The following is a 23989-nucleotide window of genomic DNA, read 5'->3' on the forward strand; positions in this document are numbered from 1 at the left end:
AAAGATGCTTTTTGGGCTTGCCCACTAGCAGAATAAAGTAGGGATATATTTGCCTTTGAATAGAAGGACCCTGATTCAGGGAGGAAGCAACAGCTTTGGTGGATTAGGTTGCCCTATGTGTTTTCTGAATCCTCAAACCTATTCAGTAGTGCTCCTAAGCATTAGGAGAAGTACTATAACTTTTCTCCATCAAACCTGAGATAAAACTTATAGAATATGTAGATGATTTGTTTCTCTCAGGACAGGAAGAAAACGAAGTTTGGCACTAAATTTTCTGGGGAACCAAGAACTTTGGGTATCAAAAGGGAAACTCCAATTTGTAGAATGTGAAGTAAAATACCTAGGACATATGATTTGTTAAGGGAGCCAGCAACTGAACCCTGAGAGAGTTATGGGGATAGTCTCACTTTCCACCACCTAAAACTAAGACAGAAGTTAGAAGATTTCTAGGCTTGTTGGAATATCGTAAGCTATGGATTGAAAGATACATGCAGGCCATCAAGTTCTTGTATGAAAGTTAGTAGAAGAAAAGATTAGGTGAGAAAAGATGAGCAAAAGTTTGAAGCTTTAAAGCAAAAATTAGTGCACCAGCACTGAGTCTTCCTGTCTTAGACAAACCCTTCTATCTGTTTGTCAATATAGAAAAAGGGGTAGCACATGGTGTATTAGCCCAGGACTGGGGAGGATCCAGGAAACCTGTGGCCTGCTTATCAAAACTGCTAGATCCTGTCAGCTGGGGGTGGCCAACCAGCATTCAGGTGGTGGCAGCAACTGCCCTACTCATAGAAGAAAGCAAAAAATTAACCTTTGGGGGGAAAATGAAGATATATAGCCCACACACAGTTAGGAGTATCCTGAGCCAAAAGGCTGAGAAATGGCTCACTTATTCCCAAGTGTTAAAGTATGAAGCCATCTTAATAGATAATGATTTAGAGCTAATTGTGAGTAACCAATTCAACCCTGCCCAGTTTTTGTATGGAGAACCAGATGAAGAACTAATACATAATTGTCTAGAGGTTATAAACTATCTAACTAAAGTAAGAGAGGACCTAACAGATCAACCACTCCAAGGAAGGAAACTATTGTACATTGACAGATCTTCAAGGGTAATCCAGGGGCACTGGGTATCAGGGTATGCTATAGTAGATGAAGAGTTAATAGCCATAGAAAAGGGAAAGTTACCTTCCAACTGTTCAGCCCAAGCATATGAGTTATATGTCCTAAAATGAGCTCTGGAAATAATAATATAGAAAAGAGGAACAATATATATGGACTCAAAATATGCTTTTGGAGTAGTGCATAACTTTGGAAAAATTTGGGAAGAGAGGGGGCTATTAAATTCAAAGGGAAATGGACTGACTCATGAGAAACTTATTTCAGAAGTGTGAGAAACGTTACAATTTCCAGAGGAAGTGGCAGTAGTATATGTTAAAGGACATCAAAAAGGGGCGACTCAAGAGGCACGAGGGAACAATTTAGCAGATTTAGAAGCTAAAAATGCAGCCAAATCAGGGACAGAAAAACTAGTTATGGTATTAGCCTCCATGAGAGAAGTGCAAGAAGTCCCCGTATTCAGTGGGACAGAAGAGGAAGAACTCCTTAAAATAAGAGCCAAGAAAGATAACAAAGGGAAATGGAAATTAGCAGATGGGAGGCAAATGTTGAATAAATCCCTTGCCAAGAAAATGCTAGAAGGTATACGTGGTACAACACACTGGGGTACTCAAACACTAAGTGATCAAGTAGCTGAAAGGTGTGTGGTATGTTAACAAGTGAACAAGAAAGTCATGAGGAAAACACCCAGAGGAGGCTCTTTCAAAACATCCTTTACCGAGCTTCCCCAGGTACACCGGTGGAAGTTTTTGCTAGTGATAGTACATCACTTGACTCATTGGGTAGAGCTGGTAGTGACTGTTAAAGCCAATACCAGTGCTGTGAGTAAAACACTTCTAGAATCAATCATTCCCCAGTATGGGATAGTGAACAGGATTAATTCAGACCAAGGAACTTATTTCACATTTAAAATATTGCAAAGTTGTTCAAGCCCTGGGAGTAAAATGGGAATTACACTCCATGGCATCCACAGAGTTTTGGTCGTGTTGAGAGGATTAATTCAACTCTTAGAAGAAGTCTAGTTAAGCTGATGATTGAAACCCAGATGTCATGGATAAAATGTCTCTCTTTAGCCTTGTTAGAAATTAGAACCCAGCTCTGGTCAGATCTGGGGGTCTCAGCTATGAAATTATGTTTTGGTTATCCTTTTTGACCTTACCCCAGAAGGTTGCTACCTACGAGGAAGAGGAAGCCTATGCCAAGAAATATGTCTACAGCACAAACCTTAGAAGGGCTAAGTCATAAAGGGGCAATTCCTCAAACTACCATGCTGGATTTCAGAATCCTTAATATTAATCCTGGAAATTGGGTAATGATCAAGTCATGGAGAGATCAGCCCATAACTCCTCAGTAGGAAGGTCCCTTTCAGGTACTACTCACCACCACATTGGCTGTTCAAACTGCAGAGTGGGGATGGACTGATGCCAACAGAGTTAAAGGCCCAGTAGAAGAACCCAAAGAATGGACTATAACATCCAGACTGGGTGAAATGAGATTGACTCTCAGAGACCAAAAGACAGAAAAACAACAAGATGCCCAAAAAGTAGAGTCAAGCTTCCACCAGCCAGCTTGAGAACTGTTTTCCTCTTTTAACGGGCGAGAATTACAAGCATCTGTTAAGGGGAAGTACACAAGGGACTGTAAGAGGTAATGGGGCAGCTTTCTTAAGAACCACAAGTAAAGACAAGGAATGGAGGGCAAGACCAAGTTGGCCCCTTTCTTAGCTTCCAAGAAGATTCCATAGGCCTGCTGCGAGTAGCAACCCCCCATGGTAACTAGGTAGGTGCAAAAAAGGCCATAATGGACCTCTGTTATTCCTCAATTGTCTTTTAATACAAAAGGGATTAGAGGGCAAGACCAAGTTGGGCTCTGTACACACCACTAAGATTCACCTACTATGGGAACAAACCACATAGGCAAGGTAGATGAGAGTCAAAGCCATACTGGACCTCTTTGATGTCCTTTTATCTATTCCAAATAAGTGTGTCTAGGGAAAACCTGAGATTTTTTTTCTCCAGTTCCCACTGTCCTTGCCCACATTGACAGATGTTAATATGACTCATTCAGGAGAGAAAAATTTTTTTAGTTAATTGTTCAAGCCAAATGACTTATAGAAAAGGGGGGGTTGTTATAGATGAGTAATGCAATGGTTGACACTCGAAATCAAAGAGTGCATATTAAGTATATGTTAAGAAAAGTTTTGTAGATGTATAGTTATGTTTCTCCCCGCCTTGCATTGTTATCACAGGATGGCCTGGGTAGTCAGGACACCTGGGAGGATCAGCTTGTAACTATGGCAACACCTCCACTCAAGATACAAGAAAGTGATCTCCACCACTGTAAAGTGAAGGAGTCTATTGACAAAACCTTGGGAGCAGCTAAAGGGAACATCCATTGTGTGGATGAGCAGATGGTGATGGAATCCTTTGCTCCCAGTGCGCTGTACTATTTTCTCTATTCAGTCTTCTATTGTACTTTTTGATAAGGTTTTAATAAACCTTCTAATTTTTTTAAGTGAGTGTAATTTCTCACAATTGGGGTTCTTTCTATCTCAAAAACCTTTTCAAAAATGGCAGAACCATCCATCAGCAAATTGCATTCAAAGCATTACCCCATCCTTCCCTCTTCGGAGCTTTTTGTAGGGCCTCGTACAATAGATCTATCTGCAGCAGAATTTGTGCTCTCAATTCTCCGGAACAGTTTATCTTGTCTGCTAAAAGGACTACTGACAGCAAGCTGCTTTTTAGAGGACAGTGTACAGTCAGCACATGGATGCTCAGTTACCAGCAGCAGACACTGTACAGTGTGGGCTCAATGAGACCTCCTGGTCTCTGGAACAGGAGAAGGAAATCAAACATAACATCACCACTTGGCTTTTCCAGTTTCATTAGAAGCTGAAGGTAAGCCACCAGAATTTGATCAGGAGTGATTAATTTAAAATAGCCCAACATTTAATTCACAGATAACCCTGGAAAAGGTATTCACTGCCTACCCATGTGTCCTGGTTTGTAAGATAAGCTTGTATTCTATTTGCCATCTGTTGGAGGTTGGGCAGGTTTGTTATTTCTTCCAAGAACAATGGTTTGCTCCGAAGAGGTAATGGTTTGTTAATGGGCCATTGACTGACTCACTTGTAGGGCTGGTAAACGTAACATCATCCCATTGTGAGATGCTCCACCCAGAGGGGGAAGCCAAGCACTCTTTTATTGTATAAGGTGGTACCTTTTTGGAGACAGAGCAGCTCTCTCTCTCTTTACGGGATTCCCAGAGAAGCAGCTCTCTCTCTTTGCGGGATTTCCCAGAGAAGCAGCTCCTTCGGTGGGATTCCCAGAGAAGCGGCTGGAGCGCGGTGAGGCGGCGGTGGCGGAGCTCGGAGGCAACCCCGGCGCAGAGGAAGACCGGCCCCACTGCCACCAGATCTTCAGAGAAAAGCTATACCCTTCTAAAGATCACCACTTCAGCTGCAATTCAGAGGAGCAGTTATCATTTCAACCGGACTGCTACCAACACCCCGAATCCTCAGGTTGTGGACTTTATCACTAGTTTTGTTTGTACTGATTGCATTTGCCTTTTTAAATTGTTAACTAGTTTTCTCCTAGTAAAGAATTGTTACTCCCATTCCCATATCTTTGCCTGAGAGCCTTTTAATTTAAAAATCCTAGTAATTCGGAGGGAGGGGGTTTACCTTCTCCATTGCACAGGAGGCTTTTCGCCCTCCTTCACAGACTCCTGTCTTGTCAAACCAAGACAGATTTTGGCGCATCAACTTGGGGCTTGAGGGCATTGAGAGGGAAAAAGGATTAACAGTTCTTAAGTAATTTGGTTTTTTGTTGTGTGTAAAAACATCTTAAGCATCACCATGTGGTCTAGTTTACCTTGGTTTGGGTGGCATGTGATCGTAGCTATACTTTTCCCATTTGCAGACCCTTATCTAAAAATGGGTCCTATAACTAAGGCTACGGTGTCTGTTATCAAGTTTGGCTGCTGGGTTAATTGGGTGAGGAATTCATGGATCTTTAATTTCCTCTGGAAGGCAGGTACATGGATTCATAGCTATCACACACTAACTGTATGTTTTTGGGGTTACTTTAATAACGGTACCTACTGCGAGGAAATAGCACCTGGGGAAACTTTCTCCCAACCTTTTAACCATCTTTTTGGGTCTGCTCCACCAGTTCTCAAAGGGTTAAGATCCTCTCTAAGTGCTAATGATATCATACAATGGGTGGTCTTGCTGATAGGCCTGTTATATTTAGCACTCAGAGATAAGGGAAGATTAACCTGGATAACTACCGTCACACCTACACCAGAGGCTAGGTATGCTCCTGCAGAACCTGACACTGCCCCAGAGACTCGAGATGCTGCTGCTCCAGAGCCTGACCCTGCCCCACAGCCCACCTCAGAAATGAGCCACCCAGATTGGGTGAGGGCTCTGGTTAAGGAGATACGAGAGATGCTGAAGGAGTGCATTTCCCCAGCTGGTGAGAAACCGGCCCTTTGCCTTGAGGAGGGACAGTCTAATAGTACAGCTGTGGAACCCACAGATGTTACAAATGTCCAGGTTCCAGCTGAACCACAAAGGCAGTCACGGTCAGCAGCAGTTGCTCCGGTAGAAACAAGGAAGTCTAAGGTGAAAGCAGAGCACCCTGCAGATAGGGACAGGAATGGAGGAACCTCACAACCCACAGGGGAGCCAGAGATTGCTATCATCACCGAGTCCCTGACGTACGAAAGTCTCCGTAATCTGCATAAAGACATTGTGAGACGAGGGCGTGAGGCTTATGCTACCTGGTTACTCCGGGTTTGGGATCTTATGGGTACAGGCGTGCAGCTGGATGGTGGTGAGGCAAGGAACTTGGGAGCCTTGACCCAGGACTCAGGTATAAATCAGGTTTTTGTAAGGGAACCAGGGTCCCTTTCTCTCTGGGAGCGGCTCTTAATGAGTGTCAGGGAGAGCTTTGTCCACAGAGAGAGAATGCAGGAGCACCATAATAGAATGCGCTGGAAGACCCTCGAGGAAGGGATCCAACAGCTGAGGGAAGTGGCAGTATTGGAGGTACTCTTTGGGAGGGATGGACGACACAATAATGACCCCGACAAGGTCAGGTGTACAGGACAAATGCTGTGGAGTCTAGCAAATCTGGGGCCATCTCAATACACCACCTTCATTGCAACAATCAATGCTGACGCTCACCGAGAGACAGTGGGTTCTGTTGCCAACAAACTTAGGAATTATGAGAGTATGACTAATGGCCCAATGCAGGCTCATATCTCAGTTGTGATTAAGGAGTTTAAAGAGGAGATGAGGGAGGAGATGAGGAAGGTTAATGCAGCACCCATGAGAGTCACAGGCCACAGAATCAGCGCCCAACAATCCCCAGTTAGAGAGAGAGGGTACACCCCAAGGGCTAATCTGTGGTTCTTCCTGCGTGACCATGGGGAAGACATGGGGAGGTGGGATGGGAAACCCACTTCTGTCCTGGCAGCACGGGTCTGTCAACTTAAGGAGGGAAACTCTAACCAGGGGAGTTCCACCAAAGTGAAGGTAGCCTCAACCTCCTGTGACCAAGCTTGTGTGTACGATCTGTCAGACCCCCTTGAAGGGACCTCTAGTATGTATGCCCAGGAAAGGAATGATAACCAGTGTTAGAGGGGCCCTGTCTCTAGCCAGGGAGAGGCACGGGAAAACCGGATCTTCTGGACAGTGTGGATCCGATGGCCTGGCACATCAGAGCCACACAAATATGATGCTTTAGTTGATACTGGTGCACAGTGTACTCTGATACCATCGGGACATGTGGGGGCAGAGCCTGTTTCCATTGCTGGTGTGACAGGGGGATCACAACAATTGACTCTGGTGGAAGCCAAGGTGAGCCTGACTGAGAAGGAGTGGAAGAAACATCCTATAGTGACTGGCCCAGATGCTCCGTGTATCCTGGGCATAGACTTCCTCCGGAACGGATATTACAAAGACCCAAAGGGACTCAGGTGGGCTTTTGGAATAGCCACTGTAGAGGCAGAAGACATTAAGCAATTGAACACCTTGCCTGGACTGTCAGAAAACCCCTCTGCAGTAGGACTCCTAAGGGTGGAAGAGCAACGAGTGCCAATTGTGACCTCGACAGTGCACCGCTGGCAGTATCGGACGGATCGAGATGCCGTGATCCCCATCCACAAAATGATTCGGGAGTTGGAGAGCCAAGGGGTGGTCAGCAAAACCCACTCACCCTTCAACAGCCCCATCTGGCCTGTGCGCAAATCTGACAAAGAATGGAGATTGACTGTGGACTATTGTGGCTTAAATGAAGTGACTCCACCGCTGAGCGCTGCTGTACTGGATATGCTGGAACTCCAGTACGAGCTGGAGTCCAAGGCAGCAAAGTGGTATGACACCATTGATATTGCTAATGCGTTTTTCTCCATTCCTCTGGCAGCAGAATGCAGGCCTCAGTTCGCTTTCACCTGGAGGGGCGTGCAGTACACCTGGAACCGACTGCCCCAGGGGTGGAAACACAGCCCTTACCATCTGCCATGGACTGATCCAGACTTCACTAGAAAAGGGTGAGGCTCCAGAATATCTGCAATACATTGATGACATCATTGTGTGGGGGAGCACAGCGGCAGAAGTGTTTGAGAAAGGTGAGAGGATCATCCAGATATTACTAGAAGCTGGCTTCGCCATCAAGAAGAGCAAAGTCAAGGGACCTGCCTGAGAGATCCAGTTCCTGGGAGTGAAATGGCAAGACGGACGGTGCCAGATTCCCACTGAGGTCATCAACAAGATCACAGCTATGTCCCCACCAACCAGCAAAAAGGAAACACAAGCTTTCCTAGGTGCCATAGGTTTCTGGAGAATGCACATTCCCAAGTATAGCCAGATTGTGATCCCTCTTTATCTGGTTACCCGAAAGAAGAATGATTTCCACTGGGGCCCAGAGCAGCAACAAGCCTTCACCCAGATAAAGCAGGAGATCGCTCATGCTGTAGCCCTTGGCCCAGTCAGGACGGGACCAGAGGTCAAGAATGTGCTCTATTCTGCAGCTGGGAACCATGGGTTGTCCTGGAGCCTTTGGCAGAAAGTGCCTGGGGAGACTCGAGGCCGACCACTGGGATTCTGGAGCCGAAGTTACAGAGGGTCTGAAGCCAACTACACTCCCACAGAGAAGGAAATCTTGGCTGCCTTTGAAGGAGTTCAAGCCACACAGAAGCACAGCTCCTCCTGGCACCCCAACTACCGGTGCTGGGGTGGATGTTTAAAGGAAAGGTTCCCTCTACCCACCATGCCACTGACGCCACATGGAGCAAATGGATTGCCCTCATCACTCAATGCGCCCGTATTGGAAACCTGAATCGCCCTGGGATTTTGGAGATAATTACGAACTGGCCAGAAGGTGAAAACTTTGGTCTCACTGATGATGAGGAGCAGGTACAAGTGACAAGGACTGAAGAAGCTCCACCATACAACCAACTACCAGCAGAGGAGACCTGCTACGCTCTTTTCACTGACGGCTCCTGTCGCATTGTAGGGATGAACCGGAAGTGGAAAGCAGCCGTATGGAGCCCCACATGCCAAGTTGCACAAGCTACCGAAGGAGAAGGTGGATCAAGCCAACTCGCTGAACTCAAGGCCGTTCAGCTAGCTCTGGACATTGCTGAAAGGGAGAAGTGGCCAAAGCTCTACCTTTATACTGATTCGTGGATGGTAGCCAATGCTCTGTGGGGCTGGCTGGGAAGGTGGAGGAAGGCCAACTGGCAAAGTAGAGGAAAGCCAATCTGGGCTGCTGATATATGGAAAGACATTGCCTCTTGGGTGGAAAAGCTAACGGTGAAAGTCCGTCATGTAGATGCCCATGTCCCCAAAAGTCGGGCTAATGAGGAGCACCGAAACAACGAGCAGGTAGATCAGGCAGCAAAAATAGAGGTGTCAAAAATAGACTTAGATTGGCACCATAAGGGGGAGTTGTTCCTGGCTCAATGGGCTCATGATGCCTCAGGTCATCAGGGCAGAGATGCCACCTACAAGTGGGCACGAGACCGAGGGGTGGATCTAACCATGGACAGTGTTTCCCAGGTTATCCATGACTGTGAGACGTGTGCTGCCATCAAACAGGCCAAGAGAGTGAAGCCCCTATGGTATGGTGGGCGGTGGTCCAAGTACAAGTATGGGGAGGCCTGGCAGATTGACTATATCACACTGCCCCAGACACGCCAAGGCAAGCGCTACGTGCTGACCATGGTGGAAGCCACCACTGGATGGCTGGAGACTTTCCCTGTACCTCATGCCACTGCCCGGAACACCATCTTAGGCTTGGAAAAGCAAGTCCTGTGGAGACATGGCACCCCTGAGAGAATTGAGTCTGACAACGGCACCCATTTCAAGAACAGCCTTATCAACACCTGGGCCAGAGAACATGGTACGGAATGGATATATCATATTCCCTATCATGCTCCAGCTGCCGGCAAAGTTGAACGGTGCAACGGACTCCTTAAGACTACCCTAAAGGCACTTGGTGGAGGAACATTTAGAAACTGGGAAATTAACCTGGCAAAAGCAACCTGGATGGTCAACACCCGAGGGTCTGTCAATCGAGCTGGCCCTGCCCAGTCAGAACCCTTACACACAGTAGATGGAGATAAGGTCCCTGTAGTACCTATGAAAGGTATCTTAGGGAAAACTGTTTGGATTAATCCCACCTCAGGCAAAGACCAACCCATTTGTGGGATTGTCTTTGCTCAAGGACCTGGTTACACTTGGTGGGTAATGCAGAAAGATAGGGAGACCCACTGTGTACCACAGGGAAACTTGGCCTTAAGTGAGAACTGGGTGTAAGATTTCATTGTGTGCAGATGGAAATAGAATAAGTAGAATAGGGGGTAGATAATGTCCTGGTTTGTAAAATAAGCTTGTATTCTATTTGCCATCTGTTGGAGGTTGGGCAGATTTGTTATTTCTTCCAAGAACAATGGTTTGCTCCGAAGAGGTAATGGTTTGTTAATGGGCCATTGACTGACTCACTTGCAGGGCTGGTAAATGCAACATCATCCCATTGTGAGATGCTCCACCCAGAGGGGGAAGCCAAGCACTCTTTTATTGTATAAGGTGGTACTTTTTTGGAGACAGAGCAGCTCTCTCTCTCTTTACGGGATTCCCAGAGAAGCAGCTCTCTCTCTTTGCGGGATTTCCCAGAGAAGCAGCTCCTTCGGTGGGATTCCCAGAGAAGCGGCTGGAGCGCGGTGAGGCGGCGGCGGCGGAGCTCAGAGGCAGCCCCGGCGCAGAGGAAGACCGGCCCCACTGCCACCAGATCTTCAGAGAAAAGCTATACCCTTCTAAAGATCACCACTTCAGCTGCAATTCATCAGCTACTGCAAGAGGAGCAGCTATCATTTCAACCGGACTGCTACCAACACCCCGAATCCTCAGGTTGTGGACTTTATCACTAGTTTTGTTTGTACTGATTGCATTTGCCTTTTTAAATTGTTAACTAGTTTTCTCCTAGTAAAGAATTGTTACTCCCATTCCCATATCTTTGCCTGAGAGCCTTTTAATTTAAAAATCCTAGTAATTCGGAGGGAGGGGGTTTACCTTCTCCATTGCACAGGAGGCTTTTCGCCCTCCTTCACAGACTCCTGTCTTGTCAAACCAAGACACCATGCAACAGAATTATGAGTGCTCTCAATGACAAATTCAGCTTTTGTATCTTTACAAAAGGATGAGTTTTGGAAAGGAGTCCTTGAAAGGAGGTAGCCAAAACAGAGCTCTGAATACTACCTTCAAATGAGAAGGTCTTTTACTTATAAAAATTATCTGTAAGCATTTCTTAATGAGATACCTGTACTTCCACCTAGCAGAAAAGAATCAAGGCTGTCTGATTAAGCAATTCTCTCTTGCACCTGTTTTGGTCTGTGATGATTTCACAGGAGGGGAAAAAAAGAAACCATTACAAAAAAAATTAAACCATCTTTGTAACATTGTCTCTGACAATCTGCTACCCACAGAATGGACTAGAGTTCAACTTAAGCCAGTCAGTGCACAGAAAGACCAAGTAACACTGGGAGAAAAAGCACACAGTGAAAAGTCAGTTTAATAAAATCTTGTATGACAAATTACAGCAATTATCATAACTGGAATTCCTAAAACTAGAGAAGATTGTGGGAAACATGGTAAATTTTGAAATATATAACATGTGTCTAGAAAGTAAATAAACCATTTTCTACACTCACTGGGAGAGCAAGAGACCAGTTCAACTGCAGAATGGGATGTGTTGGGAGCAGTCATTTAATAGCAGTAATACCCAAGCAATGGCATCAATTGATTTTCAGAGAACAGAGAGAAGCCATTACAAAGCTGGACATTTTTTATTCCTACAGGCTTCTAACAATCTGGTCACCTCCCACCCTAGTTCTCATGCAGAATGGCTGAGGACTCATTTATTCATTAAATCATTTCCTGCCCTGTCTTCTCTAAAGCAATGCACTGGGAACTGGACTACAAAAAGATGTTGTAATGACAACATTCTCTTACCTTAATGTTTGTGTTTCGTGTGGGTGCCATTTTTTTTCATTTTATGGATACGAAACTTAGTTCTGGTTTCAGTGACATCACAATTCTAACAACATTTTCATGGAATCATAGAGCTTGATGAGTTGGAAGGGACCCAGCAGGATTATCAAATCCAGCTCCTGGCCCTGCACAGGGCACCCCACCCTATGACTGAGAGCACTGTCCAAATGCTTCTTGAATTCAGGTTTGGTGCTGTGACCACTGCCCTGAGGAGCCCATCTCAATTCTAAAATCACCCTCTGGGTGAAAATCTTCCTGATATCCAAGCTAAACCTCACCTGACGCAGCTCCGTGCTGTTTCCTCAAGCTCTCTCATTGATCATGAGAGTGTACAGACCTGCCCCTAACGTCCCATCATGAGGAGGCTGAAGACTGCACTGAGATCTCCCCTTAGTCTCCTCTTCTCCAGGCTGAACAAACCAAGTGCCCTCAGCAGCTCTTCATTCAACTTCCCCTCTAGACCCTTCCCCATCCTTGTGGCCTTTCTTTGGACACTCCTCTATTAGCTTAATTTCTTTTTTATACTGTGGTGCCCAAAACTGCCCCTAAAACTCAAGATGAAGCTGCCCCAGTGCAGAGCAGAGAGACACAATCCCCTCCCTCACCCAGTTGGCCTGATGCCCCCCATCAGGGGCACATGGCTGGCCCTTCTGGTTGCCAGAGTACACTGTTGAGTCATCAGCAAGTATGTTCAACTTTACTACACTCTTCAGTATTTTTTTTCCACTTGGAAACATGAAAGGCTGTGCCTGTATGAGTCAGCAGCCAACAGGATATACAGGAGTTGTCAACACCACACAAAAGTGAACAAGAGGCCTAAGGGAAAAGATGGAGCACAAGCATGATCAACAGGAAGACTGCTGTAAGGCAGCAGAGCTGGTCACCATTACCCTCTCCACGAACAGCCACTGCTCGGTACAGGAAACACAATGCAGGGCTCAAGGTGTTTTGTTTGCTTGCTTGCCGGCACAGGTTTTAATGTAATTCCCATGTACATTTTGATATGACAGTCTTACATATATCTTTCAAGACACATGGGCATTATCTGATTTTGCCTGTCACTAGCTTACTAAGGGTTAAGCAGAGAGCTAAGTCAGGGTTTTGCTTTGGCTAACTGTCTCTTGCTGGGCAGGGCCTGAACTCAACCCATTGCCAATTCTGTCAGGATGCACAGCAACATTTCTGCCCTCACTATAAACATTTATGCAAAGCTTCTAGCTAAAAATAAAATCCACATCAGTAAATAGTTGCCGATATTTTAGAAAGCTGTATGTTATTGTGTACCATCAAGCCCCAAAGCAAGCATGCTTACTCAATATTTCTGAATCTTCATGCACCATCAATTGCATTTTAGGTAAAACACTTCAAAGTGAGACTCAGCATGGGCACCATAGAGGCTGGTCCAGGAAATAATGCCTGTTTTCACAGAAGTAGACTGTGCGGGCTAAGACACCATATTAATTTTCCTTATGAACAAGCTGTTAACAAGAAACAGCTTTATGGAGCAAGAGTTTTTGAAAAGAGTAGTTTAAATCTGAGTATCTCAACAATGTAAAAGATCCCAGATCCAAAATGCAGATCACTTACTTGAAAGTCCCCAGACCTTGTGATGCAGAAACAATTGTGTGGTGGATACTAAGGAATCTGCCATGTTCCTGTTGAAGCATGGCAAGAGTAGGGGGTGCAGCAACAGGTCTGTTCATTGGTAAGAACCGCCATAACCCTAAGGAGGAAAAAAGAAAACCAAAATGCAAGAAGGCATGAGCAGACAATCCAGAGAGATCAAGATGCAGTGGCACAGCTTATCATTAGCCCTTTTCAATTGCCAGAAAAGTAATCACAGATGTTCCTTCAACTGGCTATCAGGAAAAGGGAAAGCACCCTCTGCCACAAGAGCATCAGTCTTCAGTGATGATTAACAACAGAAAACGGGGGAAGACTTGTTCTTGACTGCCAGTGAAAAGTGTGTTCCATTAAAATAAGAGGCAGTATGGACTGTTTTGCTATTTGAATACCAAATTTCAAAGTTGACTTTGTGTTATAACCTGGGTTTCCGTTTTCAATTCATCCTACATCAAATGCTTCTTTCCCTTTCATTTTCTTTTAGGTGATGCATTTTAGATCCTTAACCTACAAAAGAGCAAGCATGCAAGTAAGAAATCATCTATCAGCAAACTATAAAGGAAATAGAAGAATTTGGGGAATTAAAGTGAAAGTGACCTGGTGACTACCAAATTCCAAACTTGCTGGACAAGAACATACTATATGTTCCAGTAAGAAAATAAAACTCAACTTTCACACAAAAGGCTCAAATGATTAAAAAATATCCAAAGGGAAAAAAAAAAAAAAGAAAAAAAATTATGGTTACAGTAGGAGTACTTCAGAATTACACACAAAAAACCACATTTTTGCTTTTATTTGTGGTGGAACAGAATACAATAACCTTCAGCCCAAACTACTCAAGGCTGGCAGTATTACCTTTTTCTTCATGCTGCAAGACTTCAGAAAATGGAACAAGGAGAGGAAGGGTTTAGAAGTTAAATTTTCTATTTAAGGCCATTAATTCAACAAGATTTAAAAAAAATGTCCTCAAGTTTAAGCATGAAGAGTTGCATTGACTTCAGTAAGATTATTCACATACAGTTAAGTCACGCAAGTGCTTAAATGGCTTGTTGAATCAAGCCATTAAATGAGAGCTGCTTTATTATATAGATTTATTTTAATGGGTGGCAGCGCTCATTACATGAGCCTATTATTCTTCCAAGGGCTAACAGCTGTTTTGTCATTAACTTTTCTGAAGGTCTAACCTGTATGCCTCCTGCACTTTACTGTAGCCACAGAAACAAAATTTTCTAAGAAAAAATGTATGCAACATCTATTATATATAGTGGCTTAGCTCTCCCTTAAATAGTAACAGAACAGTACAAAACAATAGTTTCACTTTTTCAACACACGAGAGCATCTTATTGAAAAACTAAAATAAAAAAGTCTCACCACAATATAAATCCCCAAAAGATAATAATGAAGTGGAAAGAAAAACGGAGTTAGCAAAACGTCCTGCAGACTTTAAAGTCTCTTATCGCATTAAAAAAGCTTTTCTGGTGAACCACAATGTTTTGTTGCTTTCTGTTTACAAATCCACTAGACAGCAAACAATGGTGTCCACATCCACAACCCATGTTGGGATTAAAAGGTAAAAACATAACCTGCCCCATCTACAATCCAAAAAAAATAAAGGAACCCAAAAGGGCAGCCAGTGAGCATAGGAGCTGGTGAGGACTGAGTTTCCCTGCGTAAAGGGGAGTAGGGGTTATAAAAGCAGAATTCAATTTGGAACCACATTGAAAAGTTCTATCTTGGAGACCTGCAAGACATGAACTACTGAAGAAACAGACAAAAGGTCCCAATGAAAAGCTGTAACAAGCTGTAATGTGCCATTTTAATTACAAGGAAGAGGGGAAATGGTTGAGGGTGGTTGCATTTTGTGTTTTTGTTGTTTTGGGGTTGGATTTTTTTTTGTTGTTGTTGTTTTTGCTCATCAATATGATGAGCTTTCAACGTCCCAAACCACATTCAGGTAGTTTCCAAGTCTGCTATTTTTTGTGTGGAATCTACTGATCCAGACCAAAAACCCAAATGAATAGAACAGAGATGCACAGTTCTTAGGTCCTGGAGCTTTCAAAACTGCCTGAAATAATCGCTGGCCTGGGGTATCCAGAGATGCCTGCAAGATGGTGTTTATAGCAGCCTTGCAAGCAGATCAGCTCACATCTGCTATGTGCTGCCAATGTTCTGCCCATCACCTTCATCATTAGGACCTGAAACAATAAAAGTAGTTCTTGGTCATAAGAAATATCTTTTCTTTCTTGCCTTGCAGTAAGAGACTCATCTCAAATAACCTACATAAGTCTCAGATTCAGGTGTTCAATGAGAGAATTCATAGAATTCTTCCTCCCCCACACTGCATATGGCCTTCTCCAGACTAATATTTGTCTACTGTACAATTTTATGTTCTTGACTAATCTAGTTCAGGAATCCCAGCAGCATCCCAAAACCTAAAAGCTCAATTTCAAAGCACTTTAATCTTCCCACTGCTTTTGTTCATATTCATTCCTTTTGTTTTCCCCTTCTGTGAATCAAGATGGAGGACTACCATAGGCTGGATGTTCCCAGCCACAAGAAAGCAAAGCACAGAAGACATCCAAGTTCAGAGTACAAAAGGAAGCCTTCTTCAAACTGAAGACTAGTATTTTTCTTAAATTATGGTCTCCTCATGCACAATAAAAAACATTACACTCTGCCCCTTTGTAAGCCTTCTGCTTTCCAAACAGCTCTCTACTGTAAAGGTCAGTCTGGATGCTGTCTACTGATCCTGAGTCATCTCAGGTTTTATGTGCAACTCCTGGCCATGATGAAGGCCAAAATGAAACTCAGAACCACCCTTAGAAATCCTGTAAGTGATAAAAAGCACAGAAAACCTCTGCTAAATCTGGCATCTCAGAGGCAGCACAGGGGCCTTTTACCAGTTTGGAGAAGCAAGGAGTAGTTGCATTCAAAAAGGAAAGCCATGCAATAGTCCTACTCCATAGACATACACAATGAGCACAGACTTGCTTTAAGAAATGACACAGAAAAAAATGCATGGAAAACAGGAAATACCATTGTCCTTCTTACCACTTCCAACTGATCCTGAAGGTGCAATGACATCATCATCATCACTGTCTTCCTCATTTGACTGTGTTACCTCTGGCTCAGGTGCTACATTCTTGACTTCTTGCTCTTGTTCCACTCTACTGCGCAAGGCCAAGATCCGATGGTGCAATGCAGCATACAATTGCCCTGTATCTTTAGAGCTTGCCTGCATTTTTTAATATTCAGAAATAAGAAAAAGATGCATGGAATTATAATGCAATTAAAACACAGATGACATAATACACACCAGTCATGCCAAATTTCACAATATACTTTTTAGTTTTCTCATAAAGTATTTCTCAAACTGGTCAGATTGGGCTGTGGTACACAGCAGGACATTAGATATAGAGAATTCTGGTGGTAAGAGTATATTCATCTGCTTAGTTCCAACTTTCTCTGGCTAACATACCCAGTATTTGCTGATCTCATATAGCCTTCTTCACATATAAATCACATAGATTTCCTGACACCTCCCAAAAGATTATATTAAAAAGACCTTCAATTAAAATCTTGCAGATTTTTGCTGCCCCGTCAATAATTCAACATCATACATTAGTTAATCATAATCAATCCAACTGTTTCATTAGGCACTGGCATAAAATTTCAGTATGAGATATAATGAGAAAACTCAATGAACAAACAGGCAATTATTCAAAGTTTTTTTTTGAACAGTCTCTGTTTCATAGGGAAGCATTTTTGAAAACCTGTCAAATTCTTTCATAAAAAATAGTTTACATCCACCCCATCTGACACTTCAATCTGTCAACTGTATATCAGCAAAATTCTCCTTAAATAAGCTGAAATGAAAAAGTAATTCCAAATAAGATACCTTTTATCAATACTAAAATCAAGAGCTAATAACCTTATGACAGATTAACTCAAAACTTTCAAAACTAGAAAAATATGGAGAAAAATTTATCCAATAATTTTACTTTTTTTCTTTTTCAATGCATATTTGGTATCATTAAGTTCAATTCTGAGACTCCAGATCCCAGCCCTACAAACCTAATGTCACAGGGAAAGCTGGCCATTTGCTGATGCTCTAGATTTCTGATCCCTAGGAACACTAATTCTTTTGCCACATCTTGTGTAAAATCAGTGCAAATCAAAAGAATCTTCTCAGACCTCTCCAATTCTTTTAGTGCTTTAGCAGGCATTAGAGAATGACCTTTCTCCCTTACTGACTGTATGATCAGATCAGTGTTTTAGTAATTCTGATTGCAATTGCCGTTCCCCATTTAGTAAGCACAGAAATCACTTTCACTATCCTGTTTCTGCTTTAATACTCTGTATCAAAGGAAAATCAAAGTTAAAATACGTAAACCTTAAGTACTAATATGATGTTATTGACAGTTTTAGTGTTTCCTTTTCAGTGGGCACCTATTCATCCTCCTGCACTGCAGACAATGATGGTTTTCCTGTGCTGAAACTTCCACTAGATCAAATTTTGGTTAAACTACTGCATAAAATCTATTAAATTATGCCATTTTTTTTAAATCAGAAAAGAATTGGCATGAAACACTATAGTTAGAGTCTCAGTATGTGTGGAACAGATCCCATGACTCTATGGGCAATGCTTTGAGCAACACAGCTTCATAGGGTAGCCTTTGATGTGGCCTTTTGTTCACAACTAGCAAGACTTTTTAGACCAGGAAATCTGCCAAGTGCCTTGTCTTTGGGGCAGGGGTGATTTTAAGACAGTGTAGGGTGCAAAGAAAAATGGAATGCTACCTCAGCTACAGTTTAAGTAAGCACCAACTTGAGTAGGATGGTCAAGACATAAATAGTACTCACTGATATAAGAAAAACTTTAACTCCTTGGTCCTCTGTATCCATGGCGGTGATACGGATACTCTTCTCACTGGCTTTATCGATCTGCATCTGAGCCCAGAGCTTCGTATTTAAGATTAACCTGAGACTCCCCTGAGTCCTCATCACTAAAGCCAAGTTACAAGATCAGTTAGGTGGAAAAAGACACAACAGGAAGCTCAAAACAGTCAATACACTTTTTATTGTACAAAGGTTTCAGTCTTTTTACAAATAAGCCCTCTTAGGCTTTTGTCACAACTGTAAATAAGAAGAATGTAGACTTGTGCTGGTTTTGGCTGAGGTAGAGTTAACTTTCTTTCCAGTCAATGCTATGGAGCTGTATTTTGGGTTTCTGCTGAACGGACAGTTGATAATATAGAGATGTTTTTGTTATTGTTGAGCAGTGCTTGCACAGAGCCAAGGTATTTTCTGCTTTTCATACTACATACACTGATGAGGACAATGGGAGTATGTAATACGTTATGGTCATAGGTTGGAGACAGGTACAACAGAAATTACTGATGATCATGTGACAAATAGCTCGGTTTATTGTTTGGCGTGCCCTTTTATAGGGGGTTCCTGTGCTTGGACAACTGATTGATCAGGGTCTCTGCACTACCTAGCTCCTTGACCAGTGATATGTTTGCATTCAGGATTGAATGGAATTGGCTGGGGTTCTTTGAGTTCAAATTTATCCTATCATTGCTCACCTAGGGACTTTACTTATTTTCTCCAATGAACTAGGCAAGCCGAATTGGATCTCTGTTTATGGCCATATTAATCTGTCCAGCTACATACCAGCTGTGCTGTGACAACTATGTGGGAGGTTAGGGGCAGACACAGCTGGGACAGGTGACCCAAACTGACTAAAGGGATATTCCAGAACAGAAAACACCATGCTCAGGATATAAAGCAGGGGGAAGAGGAGGAAGGGAGGATATTTGGAGTGATGGCGTTTGTCCTCCCAAGTCACCATTACACATGATGGGATCCTGCTGTCCTGGAGATGGATGAACACCTGCTTGCCCACAGTAAGCACTGAATTAATTTGTTTTGCTTTGTTTGCAATTTGAATGCACCGCTTTTGCTTTCTTTATTGAACTGCCTTTATCTCAACCCAGGAGTTTTCTAACTTTTATATACTTCTAATTCTCTCCCTGATCCTGCTGGAGAGAGAGTGAGCAAGCAGCTGCAAGGGGCTTGGCTGTTGGCTGGGCTTAAACTGCAACAAGGTTATTAAAAATTATGAGTCATATCTAAAGCTATTTAGTCTGAAGTCTTATATGTTAATACATTAAAGTTCAGCAGTGGTATCTGAGCAGATAATCTCAGGCTAATGCACATTCCTGCCAGCCTGAACAATCGTACACTATTCAGACTTCCCTCATCACAAGCAACCCATCCAAAGCAGCCAGATCTGAATGATGTTACAATCAATTTCTAGGCAAATATTCTAGTTACTAAACATGGCTTGCTTTTATTGGGGGAAAAAGTAACTGGAACATCTGCCACAATAGAAGGGTATGAAGATACCCTCTTTGGAGGCAGTATTCACTAACTGAAGCAAAAGAAAAGGTCCAAACTGCTACTGAATTGCTGGAGCTAATACAAACTGAAGTGAATGTTGCTGTGTGTCAAGGAAGAACCTTATGAAAATAGCATGGCTGTCATCCAGTATCTCATTTCCCCTGGTTCCTCTTACCCAGTCGAGACTGTAATGTTCCATCATCTGTTGAAGCCATATCATTGAGTCTCAGGAGTCCTCGACCTCTTTCCACCCAAGACTGAGAGCTTTTATCAAATACAAACAGCTTGCACTGAATCTGTAACAGAAAATATCTCTATGGCATAGTGGTTGATTGAAGTAATCATATATTTCTTAGTCACCTACAGTTGATTAAAAAAAATATTCAGATTTCATACTGGAATTTTTAATTGTTCATAGCTGTGGAAACCAAAACAATCATCCTCTCTTTTGCAATAAATTTCTCAAAATATGCTGTCTGCATTCCTCAAGTTTTATTAAAAGAAGCTACATATTCTTGAAGAATAAGAGGGTTCAAGATCAAAACAAGAAGTAATTTTCAGGTAAGATATAAATTTTCACAGAGGAAACTTAATGTCATTCTTTAAAAAGCCTTAGGTACACATTGCAACCCAGCAAATATAATGAAAGCAAAGCAAAATTCTTCCTGTAAGGAAGTAAAGGATGAACAAACATGCCAGCTCATTATCAATTCATTATCAAAGCCTGAACCATACAAAGTCATTAATAACTTAGGGTTCAGAGGTTACAAAATTCAAATATGTGCATTTATTTTTTCCAACAGTAGGAATACTGAAGGATCTTGACCTACAAGCTCCCTTTTTCTTCCATGCCAAACATCTCTACTCTGTATTGCCCTCTCTAATCCAACTTCACTGTTACTGCTGAGGCTTTATACCTCAAACCATCACCCCTCAAGTTCCCCACAGATAAGCATGCACTAAATGCAAAAGATACTTCCATTTTCATTCCCTCAACTTCTTATCTTCTTCACACCAGAACATCTAGCTCTGTATGTTTCTGCAACATTAACATAGTTCTGTCTGTACAAGTCCCACTTGGAATTTTAATGCATTAGATTTCACAAGAAAAAAAAATAATTAAAGTTAGGCAAGATGTCTGTTAAATCACAACATATTTATGCAAGTCAGTCCTCTGTGAAGTATACAACTTTATTAAGTTGTATACTTCATAGAGGACTGACTTGCATGAGTATGTTGTAATTTAAAAACACAACCACCAAAAGTTGTGGTTTTCCTAAGTGAAACAGGATTCTTATCTCTTCCGTTTCTTGTTCAATTATCTGAAGATCCAGACATTTCTGAATTACATAGAAACAGAGATGTACATAGAAACAGAAGAACCACTTAAAGACCATTTATGTGTGGTAAAAAGAAGTCCAAGAAGACCAACATTACAGAGTATAATTTTGTAAGGTAACGCAGGTGTAACTGATGGGCATTAGATACTGATAGTGCAACTGTTTGGTGTCAGAAGAATAGAGCATCATGTCTGTAAGAATAAAAAAGTTATCCTTGAAAATAACACAGTTCAAATGCTGAGAAACAAAATATCTCACGGAAAAAATCAAACTATAATTAGAGGATAAAGAGAGATGGGAAAAAATACATATACCACTTCATTTTATATGAAAACCCTGAAAGTTTTTCTTAAGGATATACTGGAGTTAGAAAGTATATTTAAGTTAATGAATAACTACAATGTTAAATATATCATTATTAAAATCAGCAGTCCAAGTCATGACCAAATATCCTTCTACAACATCACTAATTCAATTAAGTATCTCAAACCAAATTCCTGAGTGTTTGTGATATAGTTTCTGTTTTGCAAGAAACGAGACTACTGGCATAAATAGTTCATTCCAAGTTTTAAAAAAATCTTCTGTAGTACAACAATTGAAGAACTTAAAAATATTTAATTAATTTAATTTTTTTCCAAATAATTGTCTCACAGAAAATAGAAGCTTCTATGTGACAGATTCAGGAAAGTATGCTTAAGATACGCCTGGATGGCTTATATACTAAAATTTATTCAGAAAGAGGAAATTAAAAAACAATGTATAACAAGTTAATAAATAAGGATCTGATATAAATATCTAGAGTTTGCATTTTAACACAAGAAAATACATTAGAGATATAGAGGAAGGCTGAATTGTAGGGAATCAGATGGTATGCATTCACTGGAGATCTGTTACATGGGGCCGTTGGTCAGAGACAGGGACAACACAAAACTCTCAGAGATCCAGGCAACAACAGCAACAGTTTATTATGGAGGCCTGATTATATAGGGGGTTTGAAACTTCCTGGTTTAAACAGCTGATTGGTTGGGATCTCTCTCTGCCCAGATCTCTGGCCAGTGGTGTGCTTGCATCTAAGCTTTAATAGATTTGGCTGAGGGTCCCCTGTATAGATTTAAATCCAGCTTATCTATGGACTTGTTACTGTGACAGACATCCATATGAATCCCCATAAACTCAAAGCTCCTCTATCCATTTCTTACCTGTAACACGTTACTTTCAGCTTCCTCCCCAGTAATCACTTCTACCTTCGCTAATAAACACTTCCTTGCTGTTGCTTTAGTATAGGCTGCTGCAGACTCTGCCAGTGATTCTGAAATATTATTAGCTGAACAACATTTTGAGAGTCTGAGAATTATTAGCATAAAATTTTGTAAGATATACAAAAGTCTAATAGAATTTTGAGACCTTTTGAAATGTATAGAAAACAGCTTAAATAGAACATGTAAAAAAGGACTGATATTTAAAGCAGAAGTTAAAGATTGTCTTTTAATACTTGTTTTACAAGCATAAGGAACAAAATAGATAAATTCTCAAGAAGTTTTGTCCCTACATACAATAGTTCAAAACCTTTGCATGGACACCTGCTTATCTGTAGATGCTCCAGCAATACTGATACTCTTGCCAGCCATACAACTGTGCCTACACATGGACAGTGCATTTAATTTTCCACTTCCATTTGGGCTTGCAGGCAGTTTATTGAAGAAAACCCAGAATTTCCATAATATCTTGACAATCTGAAGTCATAGAATCCAGCAAACAGTTCTGAGTTCAAGCAACATGTGGGGCACCCACTCAATGCAATAATACACATTTGACCCAGAAATTCAGTCACTTGAAATAAAATAGAATTATTTTTAAAAAAAGTTTGCCACATTTCTCCTATGTTTTTTTACCAAGTCCTATTACCAATTCTGTTAATTCCCTCTAATTTTATTCCATTGAAGATACTCTCACAACCACAGACTGTCAATGAAAAAGAAAGGGCAGCCTGCACATGTTTATATCCAGCAACTTCCACACTCAGCCCGTATCTTTGGTTACAGGAGACAATAAAGGCAACATAAAAATCTTATGTTTTTGAAAAGTAACAGGCTATTGAAAAATACAGTAATTTTAAAAGGGATTAACTACCATTATATATAATATTTTTATTTTGTTTTTCACCTTTTTCTGGTGTGGCCTCCTGAGAAGACGATTCAGACCCAGACTCTGTAGCAGCATTCTCCTTATTACCCTCTGTACTACCTTCATTTGATTTTGGTGGACTCTATCACAGAAATAAGATGAGGTAAACAGAAGAGAGAAAGCATACACTAATTCTGCTAAACAAGACTAGTGACCAAGTACTGAGGGCAGCTTCAGTATTTATAAACCATATGACAAAAAAAGAATCTCAAACAACATGCTTTCACAGTTAAAACTATCCTACAGTCAGCCAAGGAACTGAATGGAGCGTGACCTAAAAAACAGTTCAAATTATTTTCCCTTGAACTGATACCAAATTTCAATCCTTATTTTGAAGCTTTTTGACTTGCTTTGTTCAATACAGCAAGTCAATTTCAGCTTCAGCTACTCATGGCATAACTGACTGAACTCCTGCTTGGTAGTTAGACATGTCTGAACACTCAGCATTAAACATTTCCATTTTGTTCCAGCACAGGAATAAAAACAACAGCAGGAAACAGTGAGGTACTAGAAGTTATTCCTTAGGTTGGTACATCATAAACAGCATTTCCAGAATCATACCTCAGTCCTGAGGCAGCTGCTTTACTGCTGGGCTTGAAATCCCATCCTGGGGGGAGTCACATTACTGAACTGCTCTCAATTTTGAGGACAAACATAAAATACTGTTTAATACTTATACTCCAATAGCCATTTAAAGCAACAAGCTGTGCCATAAAATGCTTGGGTACAAGAACCACATGCACTACAGAGAGAGCACTGAATC

General features: G+C 41.9%; 1 protein-coding gene across 3 annotated transcripts in view; it reads right to left on the reverse strand.

The window, feature by feature from the left end:
* Positions 1-11177: 11177 nt before the first annotated feature.
* The window catches only part of RANBP3 (RAN binding protein 3), a 58294-nt gene continuing 45482 nt past the window's right edge, over positions 11178-23989 (reverse strand). For all 3 annotated transcript variants that reach the window (XM_021528177.3, XM_021528176.3, XM_021528175.3), the window contains 6 exons: positions 23206-23308; positions 22242-22366; positions 19878-19998; positions 18161-18303; positions 16349-16532; positions 11178-15492 (listed from right to left, as the gene is read on the reverse strand). In XM_021528177.3, the coding sequence (XP_021383852.1) occupies positions 15449-15492; positions 16349-16532; positions 18161-18303; positions 19878-19998; positions 22242-22366; positions 23206-23308 (720 nt within the window). In that variant the 3' untranslated portion in view covers positions 11178-15448. The remainder of the gene's footprint in view (positions 15493-16348; positions 16533-18160; positions 18304-19877; positions 19999-22241; positions 22367-23205; positions 23309-23989) is intronic.

This window comes from Lonchura striata, chromosome 28 (genome assembly GCF_046129695.1).
Source record: "Lonchura striata isolate bLonStr1 chromosome 28, bLonStr1.mat, whole genome shotgun sequence".
Lineage (NCBI taxonomy): Eukaryota > Metazoa > Chordata > Aves > Passeriformes > Estrildidae > Lonchura > Lonchura striata.